Source organism: Tachyglossus aculeatus, chromosome 16, assembly GCF_015852505.1.
Source record: "Tachyglossus aculeatus isolate mTacAcu1 chromosome 16, mTacAcu1.pri, whole genome shotgun sequence".
NCBI classification, from domain to species: Eukaryota; Metazoa; Chordata; class Mammalia; order Monotremata; family Tachyglossidae; genus Tachyglossus; species Tachyglossus aculeatus.
In genome coordinates, this window is record NC_052081.1 from 23344723 (window position 1) to 23357393 (window position 12671).

Here is a 12671-nt window from a genome sequence, read left to right on the forward strand (position 1 = left end):
GGCATTTCCACCTTAATAAAAGTGAGTGAAGATCTGATTGATGCAGTTTTCCATTATTTAGTGAAGCATGCTCAGTTAAAGACTGCTTAAGGGACATTGTAGTTTTTCAAATTGTAGTGGGCCTTGAGAGAGAGAAGCCTGCTTAAAATTTGCACCCGTGTTTTTGGGATCTACAGTACCAAAATTAGATTTAAATATCTGCACCAGAATGATTTTTTTTTTAAACCGATGTCATTCAGTGTGTACCCAGTATTGAGTGGAAGCATGTGTTTTCTCATCCTGCTCACTCGCTTGGCAGAAGAAAAAATATTCACACATGAAATGGACTACCTGAATTTATTGCCAATTCTGGTCAGAGAATTATTTTTCTGTATTATACTCTTGTTCTTTTACTGCTTTAATCTTTTATTACCCATATCAAGCATTTAATTGGGAAACCTCCCTTCCACCTATCCAACAGCAGTTTCAGTGCCCCTAGGATTATATATATTAGTAGTTTGAAGATCCTGGGCACCTTTGATGGAAGTCCTTCAAAGAACAAAGTGAACCACATACCACAGCACTTCAGAGTATGTCTTAATGTGCACTTGGATATAATTCCTGTGGGCCTCCAAGAAATAATTCTGACTGGCTTTTTCCCATTGAGACCAAAGAGTTAGATTTGAGGGGAAAAAAAATCCCACATATACTCCATTCTGATGTATTAAATGCAGTAGAGTTGTTGTTCCCCAAAAAGGTGTCTCTTGAAGGTTTGAAAGACACTTGTGACTGGTAATATTGTTTTCTGTGAGGGACACATAAAAAAGTCATGTAAGTAGTGTTTTATTTCTCATCTCAGTGAAACAAGAATGTACACAGTACAAATGTATATTCTGTTTGAAAACAACACCCGTAGATAGTACATGAAAAATGAGCTTTTAATTGAAAATAATTACATATATTAATGTATTAGAAGTACCCCCCAAAACTGCCGTTTGGGGATTATGTACTGCAGAATAATTCAAAATTAAAAAAAAATGTCAAAGGTGTTTTTTTTTTCCTCTGTCCCGAATTCCAAACTTGAAGCCCATCCAAAAGCCCCTGGAGAGTTAATTGCATGAAGTTTAAAAATTTGTTTTAATTATTTTTACAATTCAAGTGATTGCTTCATTCTAAACTCTTATATTGCAGGCATTGGGTTATAGGCAGACTTAGCTATCATCATCATCAAATGTCAGTTTTAAAAAATTGAGCAGGCAATTCACAAAATAAATTGGACTTTCAAAAAAGGACGAATATGTGTGCAACGTGTAGATGCTTCACTATTATCAGCAAACTATGCTAGAAATGCCCTTAACTATCTTAAATTACCTTGGAAAAGCATTCAGAGAGTCTCAGCGTTAGAATAAGGAATGCAGTTTGAAAAGTAATTTCAATAAAGCTAATACCTTTAGCAAAACATTCTGTCAATATAAACCATTATTTTTAAGGATGAATCCTAATTAGCTAGTTGATACCAACTTTAATTGGTCAGCATGTAATTGTTTGGTCTCATTGTGGTTATTTTCTCTAAGTTCTTTAGGGGTGCAACTAATTAATGTTATGTTTCATTAATAAAAATGTTTTTTAACTTCTTCTGAAGGTGAGGATGGTGAGATCATCCCCACCAAGTTCCCAGTTCAAAGCCACATTTCAGGAGTCTTACCAGGTCTATAAACGTTACCAGATGGTTATTCACAAGGATCCACCTGAAAAACCGACTCTAAATCAGGTCAGAAGACCAAGTGCAATCTTTATGCTCAATCTATCTGAATTTTCCCCTCCATTCCATATCATTGTGTGAATTCGGGTAAGAGAATTTACGTTAACCTGTGATCCACGTTTGTAATGTTCAGTTCAAGGGGCAAGCTGCCAAGTGAGGGAAATGGACACCTCAGCATATGGGCATCCTGAAAGTGCAAATTAAATTTAGTGCCCAGTTGGAGATGCCACAAATGCGTAACTTAAATTGTATGAGCCACATGAACTCTAAACTTTGCTTCGTTCAAGGTTTAGGGTTTAGCTTTTTAATCACTCATCAAATTTTGAAGTTATCTCAAGATAAAAACATCAAAAAATCGGAGTTCAAATCCATACATTCTCTGTAAGTGGATTTGACATGGGCCTATGAATACAATAGGAGCCTGGAGGCACATTTGCAATTTCAGCATGTGAAAGAGAATGTCAATTCAGGCTTTTTTTTTTCTCTTACAAATCACACCATAAATAATTTAAGTGAACTTTCTCAATGTGTCATGTAACAGGCAAATAAGTTAAAATTCGCCAATGGCAATAATATTGGATAATGATGTTTATTAACAACTGTAGAGCACTACTTCACACATTGGTCCCCTTTCCAGCAGGATGGCTAAGATCCCTTGCTGTTCCCCCAGTCTTGCTTAGATGAGCACTTAGTGAATATTTTCACAGATGTCATTCCTTCTTCAGGAATTGTACCAGGTGCAGGGCTTCCTCACTTACTCCCAATTTAGGTGAGATGCCCAATGGCTGAGCTTTGGAAATGGATTGGAGGAGATCTTACACTGGCCTTGCCTTCAGAAGCATATGATCAGAGACATTTCAATATTATATGCTTGTATCTTCCTTGCTCTGAAGGTGAGGTTAGTACCGGTCTCCTTCGAGGATCCAGAATTCAAGTCCTCCTTCAACCAATCATTATCTTTATATGCCAAGTATCAAATGGCCATACACAAGGACACGGCTGCTGAATGTGGGGAGACTGAGGTACCGTACATCGATTTGCATGCCTGTTCCTCATCTCTGAGCTTTTTTCTTTTTCATTTCCTTTCGGTGAGACGAGTTATGGATAGCATCAATGGAAAATGTATGGCTCTGTTAGATTGTCAGCCGCATATGGGAAGGGACCATATTTTCTTCTGCCTTTACTGTACTCTCTCAAGTGCTTAGTAATCTGTAAGCCTTCAAGAAATACTGTTGATTGATGGTTGAAGCCAGCAGAGTCCAATGGAAAATGTAAGGGAAATCTGGGTGCCGGTCTTACTTCCACAAGCGACTCACTGTTCGACTTCAGGAAAACTAGTTAACTTTGCGGGCCTGGTTTTCCGTGCGTAAAATGGAGATGGAGTGAGTATGTTTTCCTACCCACAGAACTCTCGTAGCAGCAGATAACTTAATACTTGGAAGTAGGCTGAGTTCCTCCGATTCTGTTCATGTTTGTCAGTAGCGTTTTCATTAGCATGCAGTTAGCATTGCCGTAGTTTGACAAAAACGTCCAAAAAGGAATGGCTACTTAAGAATGCCAATGGTTCCCCATTTGCATTTTCTATCTGCTTCATTGTGATGAAAGAGATTTCTTCCTGTGCTGGCTGAGAAAAGCTTATTATAGCTGCCTGCCAAGAAACAGTCTGTGATTTCTCTAGTTAGAAGCCACCTGATTATTCAAACAAGTTTTTCCATAGGCCTTTTATTATAAGCTTTCTGCACTTGGCTTCGTGCATGGACAATCATTTTACAGGTAATGCTCACAAGAACACAGTGTTATTTAAACAGGTATATGTGGTGGCATTATTAAACAGCTTGTCAGGAGAAAAGATGCATAATCTTAGGCAGGGAATACATGATAAATTGGTGAATACATGAATACATGTATCATGTATTTATCATGAATACATGATAAATTGGTGTTTGAGTAATTTTAGAACTGCATCATATATTCTCTTATATGTCATTCAGATCTCATTTCTCTCATGCCCTTTTCAGAGTCCAGTGCTTAGAACAGTGCCTTGCACATAGTAAATGCTTAATAAATGCTATTATTATTATTATTATTATTATTACTATGCCAGTGTTTACATGTAGCATTGTAAATTAAGATCGCTTGAGACCCCAGTGGCTCTATGACACCGTACAAGGTGTAGTTAATAAAATCGAAATGTGCAATGGATTTGTTCAGTCTAATTTAAGTCAGATTGGTTAATGCTGAATTCCTGCTGAGTCTCAGAGGGAGGGCCAGAGGAAGAGGTAAGTGTTTGAGGTGGTGGCCAGACCAAGTTCAATGGGAAGCCCCAACATCAGCCCAAGTCCTGAGTTTCATTGGAAGCAGAGGCTGCCAATTTCAACTTGGGAGTTTTGTAGTAGGGTAATAGTGGTAGCAGCGGCAGCAGTAGTAGTAGTAGTAGTAGCAGCAGCAGCCTCCATTGAGGGCTCACTTAGAAGAAGCATTTATTGAGCAGCTACTTAGTGCGGGGCACTCTATGAGGGGCTTGGGAAGTACAGAATAAGGAGGGAAGGCATGATGGCCATGGAGAGAGTAATCTTTGTGGAGTGAATGGGTCAAAATCAAACTGCAGAGGATTGAGAGCCAGAGGAGCAAAATGAGGGCCGTGGCTGCACACAGTCCATTCAAGGTAGGGGAGGCTTGCCTGGATTGAAAGCCAGGACGCATTGGAAAATGAGAAGTTGAGAATGGCAGTGAGAGAGAAGAGGAGAGTAGGAGCAAGTGATTTTAAAGTTGAGTGGGATAGGGTCAGAGTCATAGGTGGAAGGGCTCCTTTTGGAAGGTAGCTTGGAAGCAGCAGAAAGATGAGGAAGCAGCAATAGTAGGGGGGATGGGGAGACTTTGGGAAGCAGTCCATGCCTGATGGCTTTGATTTTACCAGTGAAGTAGCTGGTGAGGTCATCAGGGGTTAGGGAGGGAGGTGGCCAGGGGGGATTGGGTTTGGAAAAGCTGATGGTGATTGTTGACAAGTGAATCAGCGAGGGAAAAATAGCAGAGTTGTCAAGGACAACATGCTCAAGCTCAGCACGAAAGCGTGAATTTGCAGAGGGAGAAGTTGGGCCGGACCCTGGATTTCTGCCGGCTGCAGGGGCAGAGGAGTAGAAGAAACAGACTATTGCGTGGATCGAGGCCGTTGGCTGGGGCTCTGAGAGGAGTTTGGGTGTAGGGGGCAGAGGAGCTGAGGTTGGAGAGTGTGGAGTTGAGCGGGTGTAATAGTGCATATAAGGATGAGAAGGGGACTACATGAGATGACCTGGGATTGGTAGAGTGGGTCTATCAGTAAATCGATAGCATTTATTGAGCCCCTATTATGCAGGCACTTGGGAGAGTACAGTATCCAGTACAAGAGAATTAGCATACATGTTCTCTGCCATAATGAGTTTACAGACTAGAAAGGGGAGACAGACATTAATATGAATAAAGTCTAGAGTACGGAGGTTGTGATGGGGGGCGAGGACTGAGTTCAGGGGGCCTAGGGTGATGGTGAAGTAGCAGGTTAGAAGGTTTTCTCTCTCTGCAGTCTCGGATTTGGTCCTCCCTTCAAGACATCTCTACTTGGATATCCTGCCATCACCCCAAATGTAACATTTCCAAAACAGAACTCCTCATCTTCCCACCCAAACCCTGTCCTTCCCTTAACTTTCCCATCAGTGTAGACAGCACCACAATCCTTCCCATCTCACAAGCCCATAACCGTGGCATTATCCGTAACTCATCTCTCTCGTTCAAGCCACGTATTTGATCTATTGTTAAATCCTTTCAGTTCAACCTTCACAACATTGCTAAAGTCCACCCTTTTCTCTTCACCCAAACTGCTTCCACGTTAGTCTAAGCATTTACCCTATCCTGCCTAGATTATTGTATCAGCCACCTTGCTGACCTCCCTGCCTCCTGTGTCTCCCCACTCTAGTCCATACTACACTCTGCTACGTGGATCATTTTTCTACAAAGCTTTCAGTCCACGTTTCCCCGCTCCTCAAGAACCTCTGTCCCTCCCTCCAGGCTTGCACCTCCTCCTACCTTCAGGACATCTCCATCTGGATGTCCGCCTGCAACCTAAAACTCAACATGTCCAAGACTGAGCTCCTTATCTTCCCTCCCAAACCCTGTCCTCTTCCTGACTTTCCTGTCACTGTGGGCGGCACTACCATCCTTCCCGTCTCACAAGCCCGCAACCTTGGTTTCATTAGAGAAGCAGCATGGCTCAGTGGAAAGAGCCCGGGCTTTGGAGTCAGAGGTCATGGGTTCAAATCCTGGTTCCGCCAATTGTCAGCTATGTGACCTTGGGCAAGTCACTTCACTTCTCTGGGCCTCAGTTACCTCATCTGTAAAATGGGGATGAAGACTGGGAGCCCCCGTGGGACAACCTGATCACCTTGTATCCCCCCAGCGCTTAGAACAGTGCTTTGCACATAGTAAGCGCTTAACAAATGCTATTATTATTATTATTATTATTCTCTCCCACGGCTTCAACTATCATCTTTACGCTGATGACACCCCAATCTACATCTCTGCCCCTACTCTTTCTCCCTCCCTTCAGGCTCGTGTCTCCTCCTGCCTTCAAGACATCTCCATCTGGATGTCTGCCCGCCATCTTAGACTCAGTATGTCCAAGACTGAACTCCTTATCTTCCCTCCCAAACCCTGCCCTCTCCCTGACTTTCCCATCACTGTTGACGGCACTACCATCCTTCCCGTCTCACAAGCCCGCAACCTTGGTGTCATCCTCGACTCTGCTGTCTCGTTCACCCCTCACATCCAATCCTTCACCAAAACCTGCCGGTCTCACCTCCGCAACATCGCCAAGATCCGCCCTTTCCTCTCCATCCAAACCGCTACCCTGCTGGTTCAAGCTCTCATCCTATCCCGACTGGATTACTGTATCAGCCTCCTCTCTGATCTCCCATCCTCCTGTCTCTCCCCACTTCAATCTATACTTCACACTGCTGCCCGGGTCATCTTTGTGCGGAAACTAAATGGGCATGTTACTCCCCTCCTCAAAAATCTCCATTGGCTACCAATCAACCTACGCATCAGGCAAAAACTCCTCACTCTCGACTTCAAGGCTGTCCATCACCTCGCCCCCTCCTACCTCACCTCCCTTCTTTACTTCTACAGCCCAGCCCGCACACTCCGCTTCTCTGCCGCTAACCTCCTCACTGTACCTTGGTCCCGCCATCGACCCCCGGCCCACGTCCTCCCCCTGACCTGGAATGCCCTCCCTCTGCCCACCCACCAAGTTAGCTCTCTTCTTCCCTTCAAAGCCCTACTGAGAGCTCACCTCCTCCAGGAGGCCTTCCTAGACTGAGCCCCCTCCCTCCTCTCCCCGCCCCATCCCCCCTTGCCTTACCTCCTTCCCCTCCCCACAGCATCTGTATATATGTTTGTATATATTTATTACTCTATTTATTTTACTTGTACATATTTACTATTCTGTTTATTTTATTTTGTTAATATGTTTTGTTTTGTTGTCTGTCTCCCCCTTCTAGACTGTGAGCCCGCTGTTGGGTAGGGACCGTCTCTGTATGTTGCCAACTTGTACTTCCCAAGTGCTTAGTACAGTGCTCTGCACACAGTAAGTGCTCAGTAAATATGATTGAATGAATGAATGGTTACTCATCCACCTCCGCATCCAACAGAATCTCCTTACCATAGGCTTCAAAGCACTCAGGCACCACCTTGCAACTCTCCTCTACAATTCAGCCCACACACTTCGCTCCTGAAATGCCTACCTACTCACTGTACTGTGATCTCGTCTATCTCACCGCAGACTTCTCACCCACATCTTGCCTCTGGTCTGGAACGTCCTCCCCTCTTCATATCTTATAGACTCTTCCCACCTTCAAAACCTTATTGAAAGCACATCTTCTCTGAGAAGTCTTTCCTGACTAAGCCTGCATTTCCTCTTTTCCCACGCACTTCTGCATCACCTCGACTAGCTCCCTTCCTTCAGGACTCCCCGAGCCCTACAGCACTTATGTAGATATCCACAATCTATTTATTTATTTTTATTAATGTGTGTGTCTCCCGTCTAGACCCGAAGCTTGTTGTGGGAAGGGATTGTGTCTACATTGTTGTGTTGTACCCTACCAAACGCTTAGTACAGTGCTCTACACACAGTAAGGGTTCAGTAAATACAATTGATTAATTGTAGTTGGAAAATGGCAAGCCAGAGTTGGTGAGGTGTTGTTTGAAAGATGACTAGGTGAGCACGTGACCATCCTGGTGAGTGGTTGAGGTGGGGTGTAGTAAAAGAGATCAGCAGAGGAGAGGAGGGAGAGAAAGTCGTTGTCTGCAAAGTCAGTGCAATCATCAAAGTGGAGGTTGACGTCCCCAGGGATTACAGTTGGAGAAGGGAGAGAAATCAGGAAGGTGAGAAACGCCTTGAACTCAATAAGCCATGTGAGGTGGAACCAAGCCAGGAGTGCAGTCAGTTACAGCAGCCTAAGGAATCTCCCCTCTACTACTACCCTGCCAGTGTGGATAATTATCCGTAGTATCAACTTTTCATTTTGGTCATTGGGGTTGAACTTGGAAGCAGAGCATTGAGGGGCCAAAGAGAGGGAGTGGGGAGAGGATTTATTTATTTTATTTGTACATATCTATTCTATTTATTTTATTTTGTTAGTGTGTTTGGTTTTGTTCTCTGTCTCCCCCCTTTTAGACTGTGAGCCCACTGTTGGGTAGGGACTGTCTCTATATGTTGCCAATTTGTACTTCCCAAGCGCTTAGTACAGTGCTCTGCACATAGTAAGCGCTCAATAAATACGATTGATGATGATGATGATGATGATGATGATGAAAAGGAGCTATAAGGAAGGGGAAGTCAGAAAGGGAGAGGAGGAGGAAGAGGAGGGAAATGATCCCCACTTGTGCTTCTCTTCTTTCTCCTCCTCCTCGGGAAATGAGTCTTGGCTTGAACGGTATGAGGAAGAAGGAAGCCTGGATGGTGGTTCAGGGCTGTTGCATTGTGCATGTCTCCAAGGTCCCATGGGAACACCCAGCTACTAACCAGTACAGATCCTCTTCTCCCAAATTCCTTCAGGAAGGGGCTGGCTGGCTGGCTGCCCGCCTTGCCCCCACCTGGGAGGTAGAGGGATCCGATGGGAGACCACTCTGGCTCCCACCAAACCTCCCAAGAGCTACTTGGTTCGGTAGCCTTTTGGCTGTGGCCTCTGTGGACCGAGGCTGCCGCAAGTCCCTATTCCGGGCCTAGCTAGATCCCCGAGTGGCCCGGGAGTGGGGTGAGGCAGTTGGGTGGGATCAAGGGAAGCTGCCCATCTGGCCCCAGCAGGAACCCCTAGAAGAGGCAGGACAACCCTCCACTGTTTAGCTCTTCTGTTGGGCTGGGCCGAAAGCTGTGTTTTAGCCCAGGTCCAGGGCCTGAAGGAGCGAGCTCTCTCCTTCCCTGCTCAGTGCGTTCTGGATTGGCTAGTCTGCCCACGACCCCACTGAGAAGCAGCGTGGCTTAGTTGAAAGAGCACGCGCTTGGGAGCTGGGGGTCATCATCATCATCATCAATCGTATTTATTGAGCGCTTACTATGTGCAGAGCACTGCATTAAGCGCTTGGGAAGTACAGATTGGCAACATATAGAGACAGTCCCTACCCAACAGTGGGCTCACAGTCTAAAAGGGGGAGACAGAGAACAAAACCAAGCATACTAACAAAATAAAATAAATAGGATAGATATGCACAAGTAAAATAGAGTGATAAATATGTACAAACATATATACATATATACAGGTGCTGTGGGGAAGGGAAGGAGGTAAGATGGGGGGGATGGAGAGGGGGACGAGGGGGAGAGGAAGGAAGGGGCTCAGTCTGGGAAGGCCTCCTGGAGGAGGTGAGCTCTCAGTAGGGCCTTGAAGGGAGGAAGAGAGCTAGCTTGGCGGATGGGCAGAGGGAGGGCATTCCAGGCCCGGGGGATGACGTGGGCCGGGGGTTGATGGCGGGACAGGCGAGAGCGAGGTACGGTGAGGAGATCAGCGGCGGAGGAGCGGAGGGTGCGGACTGGGCTGGAGAAGGACAGAAGGGAGGGGAGGTAGGAGGGGGCGAGGGGATGGACAGCCTTGAAGCCCAGGGTGAGGAGTTTCTGCCTGATGCGCAGATTGACTGGTAGCCACTGGAGATTTTTGAGGAGGGGAGTGATATGCCCAGAGCGTTTCTGGACAGAGATAATCCGGGCAGCAGCATGAAGTATGGATTGAAGTGGAGAGAGACACGAGGATGGGAGATCAGAGAGAAGGCTGATGCAGTAGTCCAGACGGGATAGGATGAGAGCTTGAATGAACAGGGTAGCGGTTGGGATGGAGAGGAAAGGGCGGATCTTGGCAATGTAGGTCATGGGATCTAATCCCAGATTCACCACTTGTCTTCTGTATGACCTTGGGCCAGCCACTTAAATTCTCTGTGCCTCAGATCCCTCATCTGTAAAATGGGGATGAAGCTTATGAGCCCCATGTGGGACAACCTGATTACCGTGTATCATCCCCAGCACTTAGAGCAGTGTTTGGCACGTAGTAAGCGCTTAACAAATACCATAATTATTCTTATTATTATCGTTACTGATGGAGGCAGAGGAAGGGCAGTGTACCCCCATGGGCATTCAGGAAGGAAACAGCTCATCCCTATGTGCTCTGGGCAAGCGGTGAGAGCTTCCCTTACTGGTTTTTCGGCAAGTTGAAGACACTGGGAACTTTAGAGTTCCCCAGGCCAGGTTGGGAATCGTGCGCCACTGGTGGATAGTGAGAAAGAGAGCTGCCTTGTCTCTCCCTCTCTGGCCTCATTCCTTCCCACCCAAAACACTGTGGATGCAGAGCTCGTGGTGTCACTCCCATTTTGCCAAATCCGCGGGGTTCATTGATCGCAGTCGTCCCCGTGCTGGGGTGAGGCGGAGAACAAGGACTCTGAGTGGGATGTTGGGGAGATGGGAGGACAAGGGGCCCCATTGTTGAGCTGCCTCTTTTGAAAGGGTCCCTTGATTTGTAGGGTAAATTTGGGTCAATTCATTTAGAACCATCATTCCTGAGAGGCACTTGAACATTTATACTTCTGTTATAACTTTTGACGCCAAGACCAGTTCCCAAATATTTATTCATCTAAATTTTGAGAGGATGATTTTTCAGAGAAAGTGGATGATATTTGGCATTTTGCAAAACTTAGAACTTGTTAAGATGTAACATTTTACTGGTAAAAGTATTTATTAGGAACTTACCGTGTGCAGAGCACTGTACTGAGCTCTGGGAAAGAATACGCAGGTGAACATTTGGCACGTTCGTTGTCTATACTGTGTGTTTTACTATTTTATTTTCCCCTTTTTGGTCTCCATCTCCCATTTCCTATTTCCCCATGAAGGGAAATTGAATCCCAAACCTAGGGAATAGACAATACCCAGCTCTTTAAACCTTCCCGATGGCCATCAGAGTGTGTGTGTGTGTGTGTGTGTGTGTGTGTGTGCATGTGTGTATGTGTATATGTATGCATAGCCATATGTGTGTTTCTGTGTATATATATTGCACCCTTTTTAAAATTTTCTTTCAATTGGAACCACCGAGTGGCAGAATATACTCCCATTGGGAAGGAAATAGAACACATACATGACCAAGTGACACTTGTTTTGTTCCCTCCTTCCCAGCACTTCAATTTAAGCCAATGTTAAGGGTGATGAAAAGGCAGCAAACTGTTTCAGTAGCAAAGGTCTGTTCCGAATCAACCCATCCATCTCATTGCACACCTTTTATTACTTCGGGTGACATCAGCAGTAGTTTAATTAGCAAGATTTCCCTGTGCCAGGGATCCATTCTGTGGCCCTTTTAAGAAGTAACTGCAGGAACCCGCCAGCTGCTCTTCCAATCCAGATGGGCAGCGGGCCAGGAGAAGTCCAGTGCCTGCCGCGTTTTGGACTCTGGAACACTTAGTCCACGCAGCAAGCCCTGGCCTCGCAACCCATCACCCCTGGGGCCGTCTCTGTGGGGCTGGCTGCCAAGAACAACTGATGGGATCCATGTCCGGTTTTCCCTGCAGCTTGCCCCGGAGCTCTTGTCTGAGGAGACCGACTGATTCTGGGCCTGAAGTGAAAAGTACTTTCCCACTGCTCACGAAGTGCTGTTTCCTCTTTGAATAAGCCGCTACTGTACCCCGTCCAGAAAAAAGCCTCCCCGCAATCTTGTTCCATCAAAGACATTTGGCTTTTGCTAGAAAAGATAGTATATTTTGTTAATGTTATTTATCTGGCGAAGGAGAAACAGAATATATTCTTGTGTTTGCTTTTGATTTAAAACATTGATCTCCAATAATTTGGCCTATTGGCTTCAGACGCTTGTGGAGACTCACAGAATCCTGAGTTTAATCTCGATACCATACCAAACCCAACAAAAGATGGATTTATTTGCACTGGTATTAGTTGAGAAGGGAAATATGTATACTTTCTCAGATCAATTATTCAACAACAGCAGATTTGGAGGGTTTTTCATGTTACAGTAATACATTTTTGAAAAGTTACATAGTTTTTTTTATTCCCTTTGATCCCCAGAAAGTTAGATATGTAGATATATAGATGTGTAGGTATGTATCTGTAGCTATATGTGTATCTTTTGCACACACACACACACACACACGTATCTGAAAACTAATAAAAAAATTGCAGTGGGAAATAAATGTTAAGCTGTGGAACACAATTATTTTAGGTGTTACAAATAGTTCTCAAAACAGGACCCTTTCCAAAAGAGAACATTATCGAATCTGTTTGAGGTGGCACATCTGACTTTGTCGAAGTACTGGATGTGAATTCCAAAATAGCCTCAAAAATGCTTTTTACTGAAGAAGTGCCTGTTGACATAGCTCTTGAAGTGAAGCTTTACTAAGATTATATTGTAGGAAATGACATAGTCAA

At 44.9% G+C, this 12671-nt stretch overlaps 1 protein-coding gene across 5 annotated transcripts in view; it reads left to right on the plus strand.

Moving 5' to 3' along the window:
* Window positions 1–12671, plus strand: part of ATE1 (arginyltransferase 1) — a 249168-nt gene that overhangs the window by 43244 nt on the left and 193253 nt on the right. For 3 of the 5 annotated variants that reach the window (XM_038757580.1, XM_038757584.1, XM_038757581.1), the window contains 2 exons: window positions 1622–1750; window positions 2635–2763. In XM_038757580.1, coding sequence (XP_038613508.1) covers window positions 1622–1750; window positions 2635–2763 — 258 coding nt within the window. The remainder of the gene's footprint in view (window positions 1–1621; window positions 1751–2634; window positions 2764–12671) is intronic. The other 2 variants (XM_038757582.1, XM_038757583.1) reach the window with 2 other exon arrangements.